This window comes from Pteronotus mesoamericanus, unplaced genomic scaffold (genome assembly GCF_021234165.1).
Source record: "Pteronotus mesoamericanus isolate MK-2021 breed Mesoamerican mustached bat unplaced genomic scaffold, CSHL_Meso_final contig_59, whole genome shotgun sequence".
Classification (NCBI taxonomy): domain Eukaryota; kingdom Metazoa; phylum Chordata; class Mammalia; order Chiroptera; family Mormoopidae; genus Pteronotus; species Pteronotus mesoamericanus.
Window position 1 is genome coordinate 6138676 of NW_026555206.1, and position 17832 is coordinate 6156507.

Sequence of the window (17832 nt, forward strand, 5' to 3'; positions counted from 1 at the left end):
GGACTCAACATCAGAGGAGGGCGATGTCTTGGGGCCCTCCAAGGGAACAGTGCGGTGTGGCATGGGTGTAGGAGAGCACAGAAGGTCTGGCCAAGTTCTTGCTGCAGCCACTCCAACCCCCTCAGGGCCAGCTGCACAATGGGGCATGTGATGGGGCAGGGTGGTCTCACCTGCCTGTCCTTTCTCCACGCCTGCATCAGGCAAGACCTCATATCCGTAGACAGGCTCTGGAATCTGATGTGGGGTGGGGGTGAGGGAACTTCAGAGTTAACAAACTCTAATCTTCTAGCAAACACTACAATTAACATGCTCCAAGTACATTTGCTTTGTAATTAAATTGAAGAACAAAACCCAAAACACTCATCCCTGTAAAGTTATTGTCAAACTTCTTAGTAGGTTTCTTAGCAATTAAACTCACTTACTCATTTGTTCCTGAAAAAGTATTTATTACTTCAATTTAAACTAATGTCATAATTATACGATGTGTTATTAATAAGATCACTCACCAAGGAGGTCTAGTCATCTGGCCTGCCTTGCCAAGGGCCAGAAACTAGATGTTGTTGGTATGGGACATTGATTAAATAGCATTTGTCCTAATAATTCTCTTTTTTCAGGGGAGTTTCGCCTCCAGAAAGCTCAGGAGTGAGGTCCAACAGCTGACGACTACTTGCTGTGAGAACCAGTCAGGGTGTCCAGCTGGGAAGGTGCAATGGCTCACCAGAGCCACCCGTGGCCTTGCAGAAAGACTTCAGGGAGGCCAGGAGTGTCCCCTGCAGGAGAGAGTGCGGACCCCAAGCTCTGTTTCCACAGGAACCAAGAACACACCCTCAGGGCCAGCTGCACAATGGGGCATGTGATGGGGCAGGGCGGTCTCACCTGCCTGTCCTTTCTCCACGCCTGCATCAGGCGAGACCTCATATCCCTAGACAGTCTATGTGGTGTGGACCACAGTACAAGCCACAGCAGAGATGCACCAGCTCGGAGGCCAAGAAAGAATGGGCAGCAATGAGCTGCCACAGGGCACAGTTCCTAAGTACAGAGTCTTACTGGGCACTTAGCATGTTCCAGGACTGGCAAAGCCCTTGGCATGTATTAACTCATTTAATCCACATGAAGACCACAGTGGGCAGGGATGATGACCTTATCCCCATTTTACAAGTGAGGAGACTGTTGCACAAAAAGGCCAAGTGGCTTGCCCAACATCACAAAGCTAGAGAAACAAAGCCAGATTCAACCCACACAGACTGCCCCTGAGTCCATGCCCCTGACCAGGGTGGACAGGAAAACAACCAAACCTTCTTTACTAAGACTCTCATGGGTCCTGTGACCACATCCAGCCCTCTATGGAAATAATGTTACCACTCCTGGTTCCCACACTTGGTTTGTTATCAGACCACTTGCCATGTGCCAGGCATTCTGCTTCTTGCTTCACTCTTGTGATCCAGAAATCCCCATCCTTGTTCCTTAGCAAAGGAAGCTGAAGCTCAGAGAAGTCACCATAGGCAGTAAGTAGGAGGGAGGGGATGCAGCCTTTTATAGTATTACTTTTTGTACTTCATACAAAACTCAAGAGTTATAAAAAATGCAGTGACAAAAATATATCTCCCATCCCTGTCCTAAGTCATTGTGTCTCCCTCCCAAACACAGCATTTTCTTACACTGTGTGTGTGCTCAAATACACACACCTATAAGCTTGCTTTTGCAAAGAGCAACATCACCCCACCCTTCTTGCACCACAATTGTCAGCTAGTAGTACCATGTGTTGGAACAATTGCCTTTTAGTACATAAAGAACTACAGTTTTCCATTAAATATATATAACATACTTAACTAATTTGCTAAAGATGGATATATGGCAATTTCTGCTGTTACCAACAATACTACAATAAAACCTTGTGCATTAAAAAGTCTAGCTGTGGTGTTTGCTCCCCACAACTGAAGTGAGTACACCTTTGCTACACTGACTGGGAATCAGACCTGGCCAGCCCCACCCCTCCAACCACATGACCTAGAGCAAGTCCCTTCACTTCCATGAGCCCCGGTTTCCTCATCTCTAAGACAGGGATCATACCAACACACCTGGAAGGGTTTCTGTGAGGATGATGTGAGCTGGTGCAGCTGAAGCACTTGCACAGTGACCAGCATGGGATGAAGACTACAGAGACATGAGCCATCACTCACTGACACCCGAGCCTCCTGAGTCCCCAAAGTCACCTGGGTCATCTGGGGCATTCAGACCCTGCCTCTAGCTTGGATTCTGGACCTGGAGTTTGTCCTCAGCCAATTCATAGATCCTCTACATGTGTTAATTTCCTCCCTTTCATATGCAGGCAGTGAGTCTGGACAGGCAGTAGAAGGACCAGCCTTCTGGAGATGAAGACCTCCAGACTCTATGTCTGCCCTCAGGTCTCTGGAATGTCGTGAAGAACAGGGTCTAGAGGCATTATCTGCGGTAGCATGGGATGGCTCCCACATATATCCAGCAATCCTGAGCTCATCAGTGAGGGCTCTAAGGCCTGCCTGGCTATAGCTCCAGCCTCACCCTTGGCCACTACCCACATTGCAACCATATGGTTTTCCCTCTTCCCATTACTGCCCACCCAGCCTTCCAGCATACTCCTCCCTCTGTCTGAATATTCTTCCCATGCTCATCCCTCCCAGAGCCCTTTGCTTGCCTCTCTCCTAATAGTCTTCTAGGCCCTACTTACATGTCACCATCTGCAGGAAGCTCTCCCTAATCATGTTGCCACAAGCTGTGCAATCACCACCAAGAAAAAGACTGGACCTGAGGCTATAATAGGGAGGAATGTTGGGCCACAGCTGCAGAGAGAAGTGCCCTAGCACCAGGAGCCAGGTGCACCCTACATGGGGACTTAACTATGGACATCCAACCAGAGGGCAACATCTGTCCTCAGTGTAGGAAAATATCTTTATGACATTTGGGTGGGGAAGAACTTAAATATACAAGAAAAAGCTAAGCATATAAAAGATGAATAAATCTGACAAGGAAGCAATAAAGAACTTTTGTGTGTTAAGACAGCTAACTGAAAGAAGATATTTGCAATATCTAACTTAGAAAAGGCTCAATTTTAAAAATGGGTAAAAAATTTTAAAAAGATATATAGGCATTTCATAAAACAGAAAACAAAAATAGCCCATAAACACATGAAAAGATGTTCAACCCATCTGTTATCAGGAAAATGTATATTAAAATCATACTAATACATCATTTTCACATGAAAATCTTAAAATTAAAACACTACCAGGTGTTGGTGAGGTTGGGAGCCTCGAGAACTCTCATACGTTGCAGATGGCAGTATAAATAAGTAGGAATGGAAAACAATGTGGAATGACTAATGAAGTCAAACATGCTTAGATCCAAAGTCCAGCAACTCTTCTCCTCAGGAGAGACCCTCAAAAAGCTCTTGCACAGGAACACCAAAGACAAATACAAAAATGTTCTTATTGACACTATTTGTAATAGCAAATATCTGGAAACAACCCACATGCCCATAACAATAAAATAGATAATAAGTCACATGGTGCTATGCAGCAATCAAAATGATTGAATATACCCACCTCATTACATAAGTGGATCTCAAAATCCTAATAATGAGTGAAAAAAACAATCGCAAAAGCATACAGAAGAGTCCATGTATTTAAGTTTCACAAACAGGTCAACCTAAGCAATATGTATTTTGGTATCTCTTTTTTTATCCTCACCCGAGAATATGTTTTATTAATTTTAGAGAGAGAGGAAAGAGGAGAGAAAGAAAAAAATCTGTTGCCTCCTGTTCATTCCCCAGCTAGGAATCGAACCCAGAACCCTTTAGTGTCTGGAATGATGCTCCAACCAACCAAACCACCTGGCCAGGGCTGTATTTTTGTATTTCTTTATATGACAAACTATCAAGAAAAGCACGGAACTGGTGAACACATAATCAGGATGGGAGTTGTCCCCAGGGTAGGGCCCCTTTGCATTTTTTAAACTGGTATGGGCCCATGATATTTCATTTTATTGTCTTTCTTTTAACTTAACATATACACTGTAAACACATGCAGCCTTTAAGTTTTTAAAATAATTTTAAAACTAGCACAAACAGATAATGGCAGTGAGCTTTTTTCTCTCTGGAATTCTAGGAGCCAGCTGACCCCACGCCTGCCAGCTGGCCCAGAGGCAGAGGTGGACCTGCTAGCAGGAAAGGACCTTGGGGTCCTGACTGCACAGTCCAGCCCTGTGCAATTTTAGCCAAATTACTCCACTCATTTTTTTCTTCATCTAAAATGAGTGTGCAGCAAAATAATTAAAATGTACATGGTAGGAACTCAGTGAATATTTGTTGAATGAGTGAGTCAATGATTTTCTAAAATCCCATGACAACTCCACCACTCATCCAAACGTATTCACTAGGGAGAGACTGTGGCTGCAGCTCCTAGCACAGCCCCCACCAACACACAAATGAATATCCCAGAATTTGAAGTGGCAAGTCAGAAAGTTCTCTGTTCTGTTCAATCCAAACTTTTGGTATTTTAATGTTACAGATTTTCTCTCCCAAATGTCAGTTTCTCTTTTATTTTTCCTTTTGTTGTCATAATGAGCATACATGTATTTTCGAGGAAATTTTACCAAATGGCACGTCTTGCATTTTGTAAACCACATACATACAAACCCCTTTCACTCCTTTGCCAAGGTCTGTCTCAGGACCCAATGTTTTTGCTTCTCTGACCCTTGACTCCTTACTCAAATGGCCAGTCCTGTGGCTACAGCCAGGGCAGGACGTTCCTGGGTTTAAAGGAAGGCTGCAAGGCAAGTGAGAAGAATCAAGCCTCGTCCAGCAAGGTTGGGACCTTACTTATTACAGTCACTAAACTGACCAACCTCACCAGCCTAGGGCATGCCAAATCAATTCCAAACCAACACCCCATTCTTGGCATCAACTCTGCCTGACTGAAACAGGAGAGGGAAGCTGGAATTTAGCAAGCCCCAGATTACAGAAATAGGATGGTGCCTTGACTAAGTGCAGAAGCATTACAGTCAAAAAGAACCTCTCTGAGACCTGTGTTCCTCGTCTGTAAAATGCAGCAATTAGTCCACCCAAGGGAGTCATCAAGTGGCTTACATGAAATAATATATGTAAAGACACTTGCAGATCGGCATTCAAAAAAGTTGCTAGATCCCCAAACCACTTCTGTTTGACTTTGGAAAGAATAATACAGCCTTTACAGTCAACCTGACTTTAATTGGGCATATCTGAAGCTAGTGCTACCGTGGTAGCGTAAGGAGTTCTGTAGGCCCCATTTACATTGCTGATTTACATTTACAAAACCGATTTACATTGGATTTACATTGCTGGCATGTGGGTCCACCCAAAGCCCTCAGAAAGGCCAATGCCAGCCATGCCAAGGGAGCACCCACACTCTGCACTATTGGGGCTGAATGTGCTGCATAAAAGAGCATGTGGGCTTCCATCTCCTGGGCTCACCTAGCACAAGGCATGATGGAAAACATGCCACAGGCTGGGCTGTGCATGAGGACCAGAGTCAGGACAAGCAGCGAGAATTGGGTGGTTAAAGTTTTATAGAGAATGTCTTGAGGCAAAACCGTGGCCTCCAACATTGTCAAGTCAGTGGGACCGATGACCATGGCAGGAAAAGACAGGAGGTTCTGCACAGAATCCAATGAAAGAGCTCTGGCCTCCAAAAAGTCTAAAGCCAAAAGGGTCAGCACCCTGGACAGTGACGTTCAAATTTATAACAGGTTTGTGCCATCCACCTTCTAGATCAGAATCAGCAAGCCTGGAAGACTGTCGCTGGTCCCTCCCCTGCTCCATGGAGGCCTCACAGAGCAATCACAGCACTTTCCATTACTGCCCACATACAGCCTCAGAATTCTTCCCAACATAGCATTCAAGTCTGAGCCAACTGCCTGCAGTGGTCCACCAGAGGAAGGCTATTGGTCACCCTGCATCTTTATGGAATTACTGATAAAAGCCAGTCTGGTTGAAAACTTACTTCAACAGTGTAGGTGTTTGAAGAGAGGAACACACACACTTTTTGGTTTGACTGGAGCTTCTGGGTGAGAGAGGAAAGGAGAAGAGTAGGAGAGAGTGTCTGCAGAATGAAACATCTGTTAACTAACCCACTTCCCTATCTCAGAGGTCAGACCATTCAGTGCCCTTGTCAGACTATTCAGTGCCCTTGTATTTCCCATTTCTACTTTGTCTTGAGCTAAAGTTTTTTGAAAACTCCACGTCCTCATATATAAGTTGGTTCATTCACACAAGGACAATTTCTCAGGGCTTCCTCTGTGCCGGGCCCCATGCCAAGTAACAAGCACACAGAAGTGAAGAGTACATAGTTCCCTCTTCTGGAGCTAACAGCCTGGAGTGGGAGTGCAGTGTTCATCAAAGATCAGCCCTCGGGAGTATGTTGGGATTGGCTGAGAGCAGGCCACGAGAAGGAGACATGTATCTATGAGAGCATGTAACAAAGGAGCCAGCTGCACAGGAAAGGGAGGAAGTTTGGAAGGCAGAGCTCACGGCACCATTCCTTGAGGACTTCTCTTGAGCTGAGTGGGGGTTAAGGGCATAATAAGAAGAAAACACAGATCTGAGCAGGTGTCACTCAGTCTGCAAGAATTACAGGAGCCCAGACAGGGTAGGCAGACTGGAGAGTTGATCCCTGCTTCCTGTGGTTAAGATTCCTACACCTCGAAGCCTTAGGGTGAACCAAGGCTTGAAGAGTTTCTGTAGGTCAGAGCAGAAGGGGAGCAAAGGTGCCAGGAGAAGTGAGGTGGGGAGGGCCCATAGACTGGGCCCCAGAATCCTCCAGCCACGGCCACAGCCACAGCTATCCCACAGGCCAGCTTCAGAGCAGACCCAACACTGGGGATGAGCCACCAACACAAACGGTTCTCAGAGGAAGGCTAGTTCCCTGAGAGATGCCCTGTGGGCTACTCAGGGCTGTGACATTGTCTCCAATTCCTCCCAGGGCCAGAAACTAAAAGGCAAGGGGAGGGAGAGGCCAGGTCCTGGACAGAGTCCAGTTCCAGTGCTCAGAGTCTCAGGCTGCCCTGTCCCCATCACCACCTCATGTTTATTTCAGTACAGTAACTGCTCCTTCAATTCCTCCTAGAAGTCTCCAAACAGCATATTTGCTCAAGAACTGAGGAAAACACTCCAGTCCTAAAGTAGGAGAGTATTTAGGCAAATGCAAACATATGCTGGTTTCTCTCCTTAGTTACATTCTTGGCAAAGGAATTATTTCACCAAGAGACAAAGTAGGACTTTCAAGGATGCACTCATTCCATCCTGTCCGCAGCTATGGGGCTGCCAACCCTCACCAGTCCACCATACCCTTCAAAGACACATGATGTGGGTGACCATGGCTATAAAAAGGTAGCAGGGGGATCCTTTGTGAGGAAACTACTCTGCATCCTGACTGTGGGGCCCCATTAATCTACACATGATAAAATTGCCCAAAAACGAATATACATACCCAAATGCATATAAACTGGGGAATATGAAAAAGGTCTATGGATAGTGTCAATGTCAAATCCTGCTTATGATATTGTATGACAGTTATGCACAATGTTGCTATTGTGGAACCTGGCTGAAGGCCACATGGGATCCCTCTGCATTATTTCTCATGATAGCAGGTGAATCTCTATCTTAAAATAAAGTTTAACAAAAAGAAAAACACATAACGTGGAAACCATCTTAGAACTAGGACTGGTCTGTTTTTACAGAGCAGCCATAAGAAAACCTAAAGCTATTTCTCCAAAGCCTATTTTTCTGGGTTTCTAACAAGCAAATTATACTTTTCTTCCTATGGCAGGTATTCAAAGAATCCATGTCCAGGCCTTCCCCTGTGTCCCCAGACTCATTATACCCCAGCTTTGCTCTATGACACTCTGGATATCCCTCCCCCTGACACTGGCCTGAGACCCTACAACTAAGAGCAGATCAGGCTGGAGAGAGGAAGGAGCTGGGAAGGCCAGGCAACCATCCGGTGTGACAGGCAGTCTTCAGAGAGGAGGCTTCCGAGAGGACCCATGCTCACTGGCTTCCCACACTGCCTGTGTGCATTCTTCAGATCCCTGCCAGCAGTTTATTAATATTTTATTGAAAACTCTAAGATGATTCAAATTTCAGCTGTCATGATAAGGTGGCGTTGCTAGGCAACTTTAGTGCCTGTCTATGGATCTGTTTTCACAGCTCTTCCCCAACTCACTGAGCTACAGGTTGGGCCCTACCACCTGAGACCCACTCAGCTCAGACCACCACCACCTTCTACACCTGCTGCAAAGCACTCAGCTGCCATGCACGATGGCCTGGCACTCAGGTCACCCAGCACCCAGCTGTGTGCCTCCATCAGAGCCCCAGAGCATCCCCGGCCCCCCTCAACTCACCATACTCACTGTCGTAGAACATCACAAACTTCTGCCAGTGCAGTTCTGTCACCAGCCTGAGCATGACGTCGTTGAGGCGTACAGGCGGTCTCGAGGCCAGCGTGTAGGCCTCACCATCAGGACTGGGGTTCAGGTGGCAGGCAGTGCGTGGTGACCCCCCTGGGTTGCGCTGGACAAAGAGGTGCGGGATGTGCATCGCATCTGTGAGGGACTGCAGAGCATTGGCAGATGCACAGCCAGTGGATGTGACCAAAGCCAAAATCCCCTGGGTCATGAGGTCACAGGCTGAAAAGAGAGGGGAGAGACAGGAAGGGGTCAGCATGGGGGTTATGCTGCACTGGCTGTGATCCACATAGCCCATGCCCAGCAGCTCACGCCTGGGCCCCAAGACATTCTGCCTCCCTCTAAGGACAAAGACCCTTGGCCAGGCCAGGCCAGTGGCTCTCAGATACACAGTCTCACTGATGCCCTCAGTGATCTTGCCAGCATGATGTCCTTGTGCCCATTCAATAGATAAGAAAACAAAGGCCAGGAGAGGCAAAATTATTTGCCCTTGGCTACTCAAGGGAGGGGTAGCAGAATAGGGATCCAGCCCATGTCTGCCTGAGACACTCATCAGCATTACTAAGTTAGCCATCCTGTTTCCTACTTGAGCTGTGAGCTCCTTAAGAGTCGAGAACTCATCTTTTTGATCTGCGTTTCCCCAAATCCAAGCCCAGATCAGGAAAATATGGTGTGCTCTTCAATTGTGGGCTGAAGTGACCTGATTGGGACTAAAGGGAGTTAACTACATCAGAAAATCAGGGAGACACTTACCCCAGAGAACCAGGTGGTTGGTAAAAAGAGAGAGACAGAATCCTCTGTCTTCTGGCCAAGTCCAGTTTATTCATATCATAAAAATACTAGGTTAAACCTGATGAAGCAGTTAGTTCCAGAAGCCCAGAAGTATTCAAAAGCCACTTGAAAATAACAAAGAAAGATGCTCCCTATTGAGGGCAGTTACCGCAACTCAGAGGATAGACACAAGGCAGCACTTGCAGCCCTTTCCGGGGCAGATGCACTGGCCTTTTGAAGTCATCCAGTGACCACAAGGGGCGCCTCTTATAGCCACACACCTACACCTTTTGGGGACATCAGACCAATTAACAGGAAGATACACCTCGCCATACTGGACCCCCCTGCACTAGTTCTGAAGCAACATTTATTAATAATGTTTTATGTGATGGCAAAAATGTGGGAAAGCAGCTGCAGTTTCAAAACAGAGCCTGTGAATGTCAGCAGGCCATCTGCTGCAGACGGCCGGCTTTTGAACAACTTTGACAATGCAGTTCTTTTGGTGGAGGGGCCTTGGTTTTATGTAATGCCTCAGGCGAGGCTGGGTGAAGGAGCCCAAGAGCAGGGGAGGCGCCCCCAAAGAACAAGGCGATGGGAAGCTGGGATGTGCAGGAAGGGGAAGACTACCTCCATGCTATCAAATAGCTGCTCCCCATGTGAGGACATTCACATTGCACACTCAGGACAGTAATTCAAAGGCCCACAGTTCTGCCTGCTGACCCTTTGGCCTCCACGCATGAGGCAAGGGGAGGGATGGTTAAAGAGACTCTCTAAAGTCTCTCTTGGGAATCATGCAGCCTCATCCAGGCTTTACACAGCAGAGTTCTTCCCATACAGAAATCCAATTGTAGTGGCTCCCAAAGAGCCTTGGGGATAGAGTCAAACCCCTTAGATTAGTCCTTCAGGACCCCCAAAGACGTGTGGCCTCACACTGCTCACATGCCCCTGCCCTGGCCCCTAGAACCTGCCATGTTTTCTGTTGCCTGTCAAACCTCACACTTACTTTGGTTTCAAGACAAAGTCTACATCCCCAGACTGGCAAGGGGCCCCTTATCCAGCACTCCCTCTGCAGCAGACACTTCACTACTCTTTGTCTCCTACATGACCACAAGCTCCAGGGGACAAGAGTCATCCCGTTCTCACCATCCTTCCCCAGACACACACCATGTTCAGCACACTGCAGTCAATGAAGGCTGATGCAAAAATACCATAAGCCTGGATGGTTTTGTGCCTTCTGGCCAATAATTCCACTTTGGGCACCTATCAAACTACGTAAATGGCTTCAGATCCAAAAACACTCAAAGGACACTTATCCATACTCTTGAAAAATTGCTAACAATCTAAAAGATACAAATAGGTGAATGATATGAAAGTGCTCCATTTGCTGAAAACATATGCAGTCTTTAAAACTGTTCACGAAGACACTACAATAACGTGGGAAAGCTCTCGTCATAAAAGTTATGTGAAAGTAATACACAAGTGTATGTATTTTATAATACCAGGTAAATAAACATCATGAGTGAAAAAAAGGCCAGAAGGAAATCCTGCAAAGTGTAAAAAGTGGCCACATTTTAAAAGAGACCTAGAAGTGGTTTTCCTTCTTTTCTGTATTTTGCTAAAATTTCATGTCTTGAACAGATAATTCCTTTAGCAAAGGAAAATAATGGATAAGTATGAAGCTATGTAAGAGGAGGGGCCCTTTTGGGAGAATTTTCTCTGTGTCAAATATTCTGTCGAGTACTTTATACACATGAATTCACATTATGCTCACAACATCTATATAGAGTAAGTGTCACTGCATCCCTTTTCCAAATATCAAAGTTCTAAGTCCACACAGCTGATAAGGGACAGTGCTGGACTGAGATGCCATCCAATCTGAAAACACTTCTGAGATATGGCTAAGTGACAAAACCAGGACACGGAACTGTACACTCACCAGGTTGAAAATCAGGTAAAAAGCACACCCACAAAAAAGGCAAGAGAAAGCACTCAAAGCTAAGATGCTGGATGAAAGGATTGCTCTTTCCTCTCTTGTATATACTCTCTTCAACAACAATGTATTGCACTTAAACTTTAAAAAATGTAAACTTACAAAATAAACTACACATCACTGGGGCATAAAGTTATGCAGGAACTCCAGCCCTGGTTCCAGCCCAGGGCACCAGTGAAAATGCCCTCACTGTGGCCATCATTGGGTCCCAGCTATCTGTTGCCCACCCTGCCCAGCTTCCTCTCAGATCATCACCTGACTTCTGATGGCAAACCCTGGCCCCACTCCAATACACTGTGTTCTAAAGTCACTGAACTTTTCTGAGCCTCAGTTTTCCCCTCTAAGCATGCACCTTACTCCTCTCATGGACTGTTCCTTACTTCCTGCCTAGTTCATACACACACTTAGCACACCCCTATTTGCAAACCCCTGCACTAAGCACTGGTCGGGGGAGGACAAAGAGAAGAATGACCAGGGGTCCCTCTTTGATCTACCAAAGAGACAGACCCCACAATTCAGCCTGCAGGAAAGGAGAGAGGAAAATCCCTGGGACCCAGAGGAGGGCAAACTCATGTGGGGTTTTCATCTGGGCCTCAAAAGAAGAGAAAGATTTAGACAGCAGAGATGGAGAGAGCAGTGTGATAAGGGTGCATTGTAGTATGATGAAACAGGGCCAGGCAGAAGGAACATGCTCAGGGAACAGACAAGTATGTAACTGGCCATCCTGCCCCAGCCCCGCTGGTAGCCAAAGACACCAGCTCCCTGGCCGTGCCTGGGTTCACAGGGACAGCAGAACTAGCTCTGGGATCTCATGGTTCCAGCCTGGGTTGCTCTGGTCAGCAGCCATGTGGCTGTGGCATGTCTCCTTTCTGAGCCTCTGGTTTCTATTAAATGAGGATAAAAGTCTCTACCCAGCAGAGCAATGAGAGCAGTAACTTAATGCAGACCACAAGTGCCAACCCCATGCTAGGCACAAGAAAGATGCTAAACAGATGTCAGTTTCCTGCTCCTCTCCCTGAGCACCCCTACCTCCCCATCAATGTCCCCACCCAAATCATGCCCAGGATCCCAAGAAACAGTAGTTACAACAGAGGGTGACCTCACCCCTGCAGCTGACAGCCCTCCCCTCGGCGGTGGGCACCACCGACTCATCCTCCTAAAGCCACCTGCAGCTGCATGCAAGCTCCTCAAGCCTCCGGCCTCAGCGATCAGGGTGGGTAATTAGGGCTGGAAGCCTCTCCCAGGGACTAATGGAGAGGCCCGATGCAAGTCAATTTCCAATCCGCTGTGAATGGCCTGCTAATTGGGGCACTGTTGAAATGATGGTTATTTAGAGGCTCCTAACATAAAAATAATAAGATCAAAATACATCAGATCAAAGCCAAATCAGCTATTAACTTAATCAAGGTTGCATGCTCATTCCCAGGACAGGACGTTACACAACTCACACCATGGTTGTGAAGAGAGATATTAAACACCAGTGTGGGGTCCACGGACTGTGTCTGAAGCTGGGCCCTGCCAAGGATACCACGTGGGACCTTGGGTGAGGGGCCGGCACTCTGTATCTTTTCTGTCCAGTAAAGACAATGGCACTCACTTCACAGGGCTATTGTGCACATCCTGTGAAATGTCTTTGTATGTGAAGAGCCATTCACATGGCCTCGCATGTAGTAGGAATGTAGAAGTCACCTCTCTAGCCCAGAGGTGTTTCTGCCGCTCACTAAAAGATAACAACCTTTGTTATAATTCATTGCCTCCAATATCATATGGTCATAAAGCTAATTTCTCTTGATTACAACAATGCAGGCAGATGAATTGATACAGGCTCCCTGAAAATGACTCATCAGCTGGGAAAGTAAGAAGCAGAGATGAATGTAATGAGCAGCCTCGAGCTCCCTTACCTGAGCTCGGTGGTCTAGTAGAGCAGAGGGTCACTCAACAGCTTCCCAGGAATCGGGAAGAAAGAGGCTGCTGCTCAGAGGTCAGGGTTGAGGCCAAAGGAGGGGATTCCTGGGACTCAGCCAGCATTCCCAGACAGCCCCATGATCATATCCTATCAGTTTCCCTGAGATGTCAGCATCCTGCTGATCCATCCTTCTCCAAACACAGGACCCAAGATGAGTCAGGCACAGCACAGGCCACATAACATGACAGATGGGATCTCTATAACTTCCACCTCCAGTGAGCTTTCTGATCCCCTGGTGAAGCACAAAGAGGGCTGGCTACATAGCCAGGGCCAGACCCCAGAGAACGAATGGCACACAGAGCCTCCAAAACAGCCCACCAGGTACCTCTATAGCCAGTCCCAGGAAGACATGGTGGCCAGCAGGGGACAGAGCCCAGGATCCATGGAGAATCTATCTACCCAACCCTCCCTTGAATGGAAACTCCTGAGGCAACTCCGCACCTAGCATGGGCCCCAGGGAAGAAGCCCGCAAGCAGAAACAAAGCCTCTCTTCTCTGAGGGCAAATCTTCAGCTCACATCACTGGATGCCTGCAGGTGGGTGCTGGAGATAAGGCAAGTGCCCCCAGACATTGAGGTCACTCTGGCACCACTGCTGATTCATGTCCAGCCTTCCTGATCCCCATGGGGATACCCAGAAAATTCCAGGGCCAAGGCCAGGGGGAACTATACCATAAAAGGCTTGTACTAGAAGAGATGCACAATCTCTGGTACCACCACCTGTTAGGCACACTGGCCACAACCAACCCAGCCTTCCCCTCCACCATGTTCTTTGAATGCATTGTGCCCCAGGGCACATCCATACCTGTTCCTCCTGTGGTCCCTGAATAGGCAAGATCTGCCCATTCAGCCCCTGCTACACTAAGGCCACAAGCCCCCTCAACATCCTGTGCTATTAAATAGCCTTTGGGTAGTCAGAATGACAGGACTTTCCCACATGGACAAGGCACGAGAGGACACTCCACATGGACACCCAAGCAGCCAATAACTGAGGTGTCCTCAACCCAAAGAAGCCACTCCAAGGAGAAAGTCACTTGAGGAGGCTTCGCTGGTCTTAGCAGGCAGTGGAAGGGAGAGCCAGGGTCTGGACGGCCCCAGGCCTCTCTCCGCAGGGGTCCAGCAGGCCAGCCCAGGCACGCCAGCACCTCTGCCTGCCCCACCAGCGGGGCTCTCACTGCCACCTCATTACTTCAAATAATTTTAACAGCCACAGCACTCACCCTCTCCTGATACCCTCATTACCTGTGCCCTTCCCCTCCTCCTTTAAGTCGGCACCAGCCTTATTAATATTTGAATTCTAATGGCTAATGCTTTTAAATTAAGGTAGCATTTATAAATACTTTATAGTCAATGAATAATTGACCAAATTTAGTATTGTCATAACTCAGAGTAAATTATTGATCTACAGAGAATAATGTTTTTTCATGTTTTATTAATCTGTTTAAAAGATAAACAAAACCATAAAATGGGGGGAAATGAGTGGCAGAGTCATATAAAGGCCACTCACTCTGAAGAGGATCCCCTGAGGGGTGGGTCACAGGGTCTCCCCTCCCTCCCGTCCCCTCCTTCCGAAGCACAGGACAGTCCTGACGAGCATGCTGTCCTGTAGACCCTTGCTTAAGCAACCCTCCCACCCTCTTCTTCCTGCCCTCACTCCCTGACCCTTGCTCAGTTTAGTTTTTGTCCATTTGTCCTTTCAGTCACTCTTTTGCAGACCCCCTTAGTCCCTTCTTGCTCCTATGTAGCCCAGCCAGTAAAGTCCCAACCCAGGATCAGCCTGTGGTGGGTCAACCTGCCCAACCTCTTCTTCACTTCTCCGTGTCTGTAAGCAATCAGAGGAGAGTCAGAGGCACACAGCTGGCAACACGGGGACCCTTGCCAAGCTGTACCACTAACCTCAACAGGGCCCTCCACCCTGCCCTTCATCTTGCATCCCTCCACCACCTCCCTTGCTACTCTCTTCAACTCTCCTGGGCTTCTCCCCCAAGTTCAACTAACGACCTTGCTCATTCTTCAGAGATAAAAATAGAAGCCATCATCATAAGGAATTTTCCCCCCTTCTTACCACCAGATCCTCCAACCTATCTGCTAAAAGTTGAGGAATAAAGCTTCTCTTGTCTTGGGCAAGTCCAGGTTCATGAGCTCTACATGGTCCCACCTCCTCCTTCTCCCAAATTCAGACCCATACCGCTCACTTATGTCCTCTCTCAATGAAATCATCAACCTTCCTTGTATACCAGACCCATTCCTTTAAAATTAAACCCCAGCCCCTTGGTGATTCCACACTTATTGTTCCAGGCCACAACCCTCCCTGGGCTCCGGACCCCCAGTCCGGGGGTCTCTCCTGTTAAGTCCACTAGCAGCTCAAACTTAGCATGCCAACACTGAGCTTCCTGGGTGTGATCCTGTCCCTCTTAACATGCCAGTCTCAGTTAAAAAGCACCCCATCCATCCACTTGCTCTTGACCCTTCTCTCTCCCTGACTCTGCACCCAAGCCATCACCAAGCCCTGGATGTTTCATCTCCAAAATATATGTCAGATCTGTCAACTTTCCTTCATCTGCACTGCCACCAAACTCATCTAAACCACTCTCACCTCCCACTGGACCTCCCTCCAATACACATGCCACCTGTTCTATACACCATAGTGGAATAGCCTTCATGACACACCAACCAGCCTGTGCTGTCCCTGCCTAAAATCTGCATTAGCTTACCATTGTGCTTAAAATAAAATCTACACCCTCAACAGCACCAGCAAGGCCCTGCCTAATCATACCCGTGTCCTGTGTTGGGGGAGGCTGGCCATTGTGCAGTAACTCAGATACCCCGAGCTCTTGCCACTTTCGGGCCTCCTCATACCCTCCCCTCTGCCTGCAATGCTCCTCCCACATCTGTCTGGCTAACTCTCCTCATTCTGTACTTTTGTGGGTAACCATCACTCTCTCAGGAGAACTTTCTATAATCCCAATCTTCCCTCACTGTATTTTATCTGCATAGCATTCACCCATGTTTGCGATCATGAACTATGCTGTTGCTACTGCCAGTCATCTCATTCCCTGAACCATGAGCCCATGAGCAGAATCACCTGTATACTGCTTATCCTCCCAATGCCTGTCCCAGCACTCAGCTTGGCACTGCACAGCAACAAACTACGTAATTAATAATTCTAACAATTCTGCTAAGATAAGCACTGTTGGTGTCCATACTTCAGGGTAGAGACACAGAATTTTCAAACTTGCCAAGGTCTCCAGATGCTCACCCTCCCAAAAGTGGAGCCACATCCCATAATTTTAACAAAGGGAGTTTCTTAAAGCCAACTCTCCACTCTAAAAAGGATTTCACCAAGAGTTTAAGAGGATGCTAAGGAGTCAGTGAGACTGAGGCCTGGCCTGAGCGGCAGCACCCAGGCAGGTGTCTCTCCTAAAACACTTCCTGGCTGGGAGCTCCCACACCCCACTGGCCTCACAGTCAGCCCCCCAGCCCTGGGATGCCAACAGGCCAAAGGGTCCCACTGGATGACAAACAGTAGCCAGAGGAAGAAGGACAGCTGTTGCAGGCAGGATGCACAGAGCCAAGCAGGGGGGCACGCAAGATCTGGAGGCAACGTGCTGATCTCTAGGGCCTCATTCTTAGGCCAGTTAAGGAATCAAAACTGATTTCCTGCTCCTACAGACTGGAAACTCAGGGAACACTCCCTGGGTGGGATCCTGCTGGCTCATCTATAGTTTTCCAGTTCCTCGTTCCTGACTTTTACTGCTCAGCCAATGGCACGCCAGGCTTCCAGGCCAGGAGTCAACACAGAAACCTACACTGTGAACATGAAATCAGGACAGAGTCCTAGGAAGCATGAAGAACCTCAAAAGCAAGCGATCACCCAGGGGCCTCCTGCAGCACAGCACACTCAGTGCCCTGAGCCCAGATGTGTCTTCCAGCCTCATGCTGCCTCTGAATGCCACCTCCTATGTCTGCCCAAACCCCTTATCAGTTCACTGGTCTCCATGCTCCCAGCTCTTCTTCCACCAACCCACTCTACAGACCAAAGTTCAGAACCACACATGTCCCCAAAATACCGCCCCCTGCCATGCTCCCCACTGCCTGGGAGTCAGTTTGTGAGGTTCCCCCACCACCCCTCAACTCCACACACCAGCAAGGCACTGGTCTATTTCCCAACCTTCACATGCCCCAAGCTTTCTGTTCATGTCACCACACCCACAGCCTGTGCTCTCTCTCCCTGGTAGGACTGACTGCCCAAAGGGACCAAGCCCCACATCTGTGCCTGGGCTTCCAGTCTCCATTCTGGACTGAAAGCTGACCCACAGATGCCTGCCTGCTAAGCACTCAGCACCCCGTCCCTCCCACAATGGGGATTAGTATAGCAAGAGCAAGTATCACCTCTCAGCCAGTGACCCTTCCCAGAAACACTGAAGGGCATGGGAACAGCCAAACTCCAGCTCTGAACCCAGCTCCAAGACCTTCCACTAATTGGGCAGCTTGGCCTGCCCGCCAGCAGACTTCCAGAATGCAACCTCTAGGCTCCAAGGTGCAAAGCAGGGGTCCTGGAGGTTCTAATGTGTCAAACTCAAATCTCTGCACCTGCACTCCCCTGCTGGGATCCCTTCATTATCATCCAGACCC

General features: G+C 48.0%; 1 protein-coding gene across 2 annotated transcripts in view; it reads right to left on the minus strand.

Annotated features, from left to right (window-relative positions):
* The window catches only part of GRID1 (glutamate ionotropic receptor delta type subunit 1), a 714118-nt gene that overhangs the window by 541972 nt on the left and 154314 nt on the right, over window positions 1-17832 (minus strand). For both annotated transcript variants that reach the window (XM_054580465.1, XM_054580464.1), the window contains exon 3: window positions 8410-8694. In XM_054580465.1, coding sequence (XP_054436440.1) covers window positions 8410-8694 — 285 coding nt within the window. The remainder of the gene's footprint in view (window positions 1-8409; window positions 8695-17832) is intronic.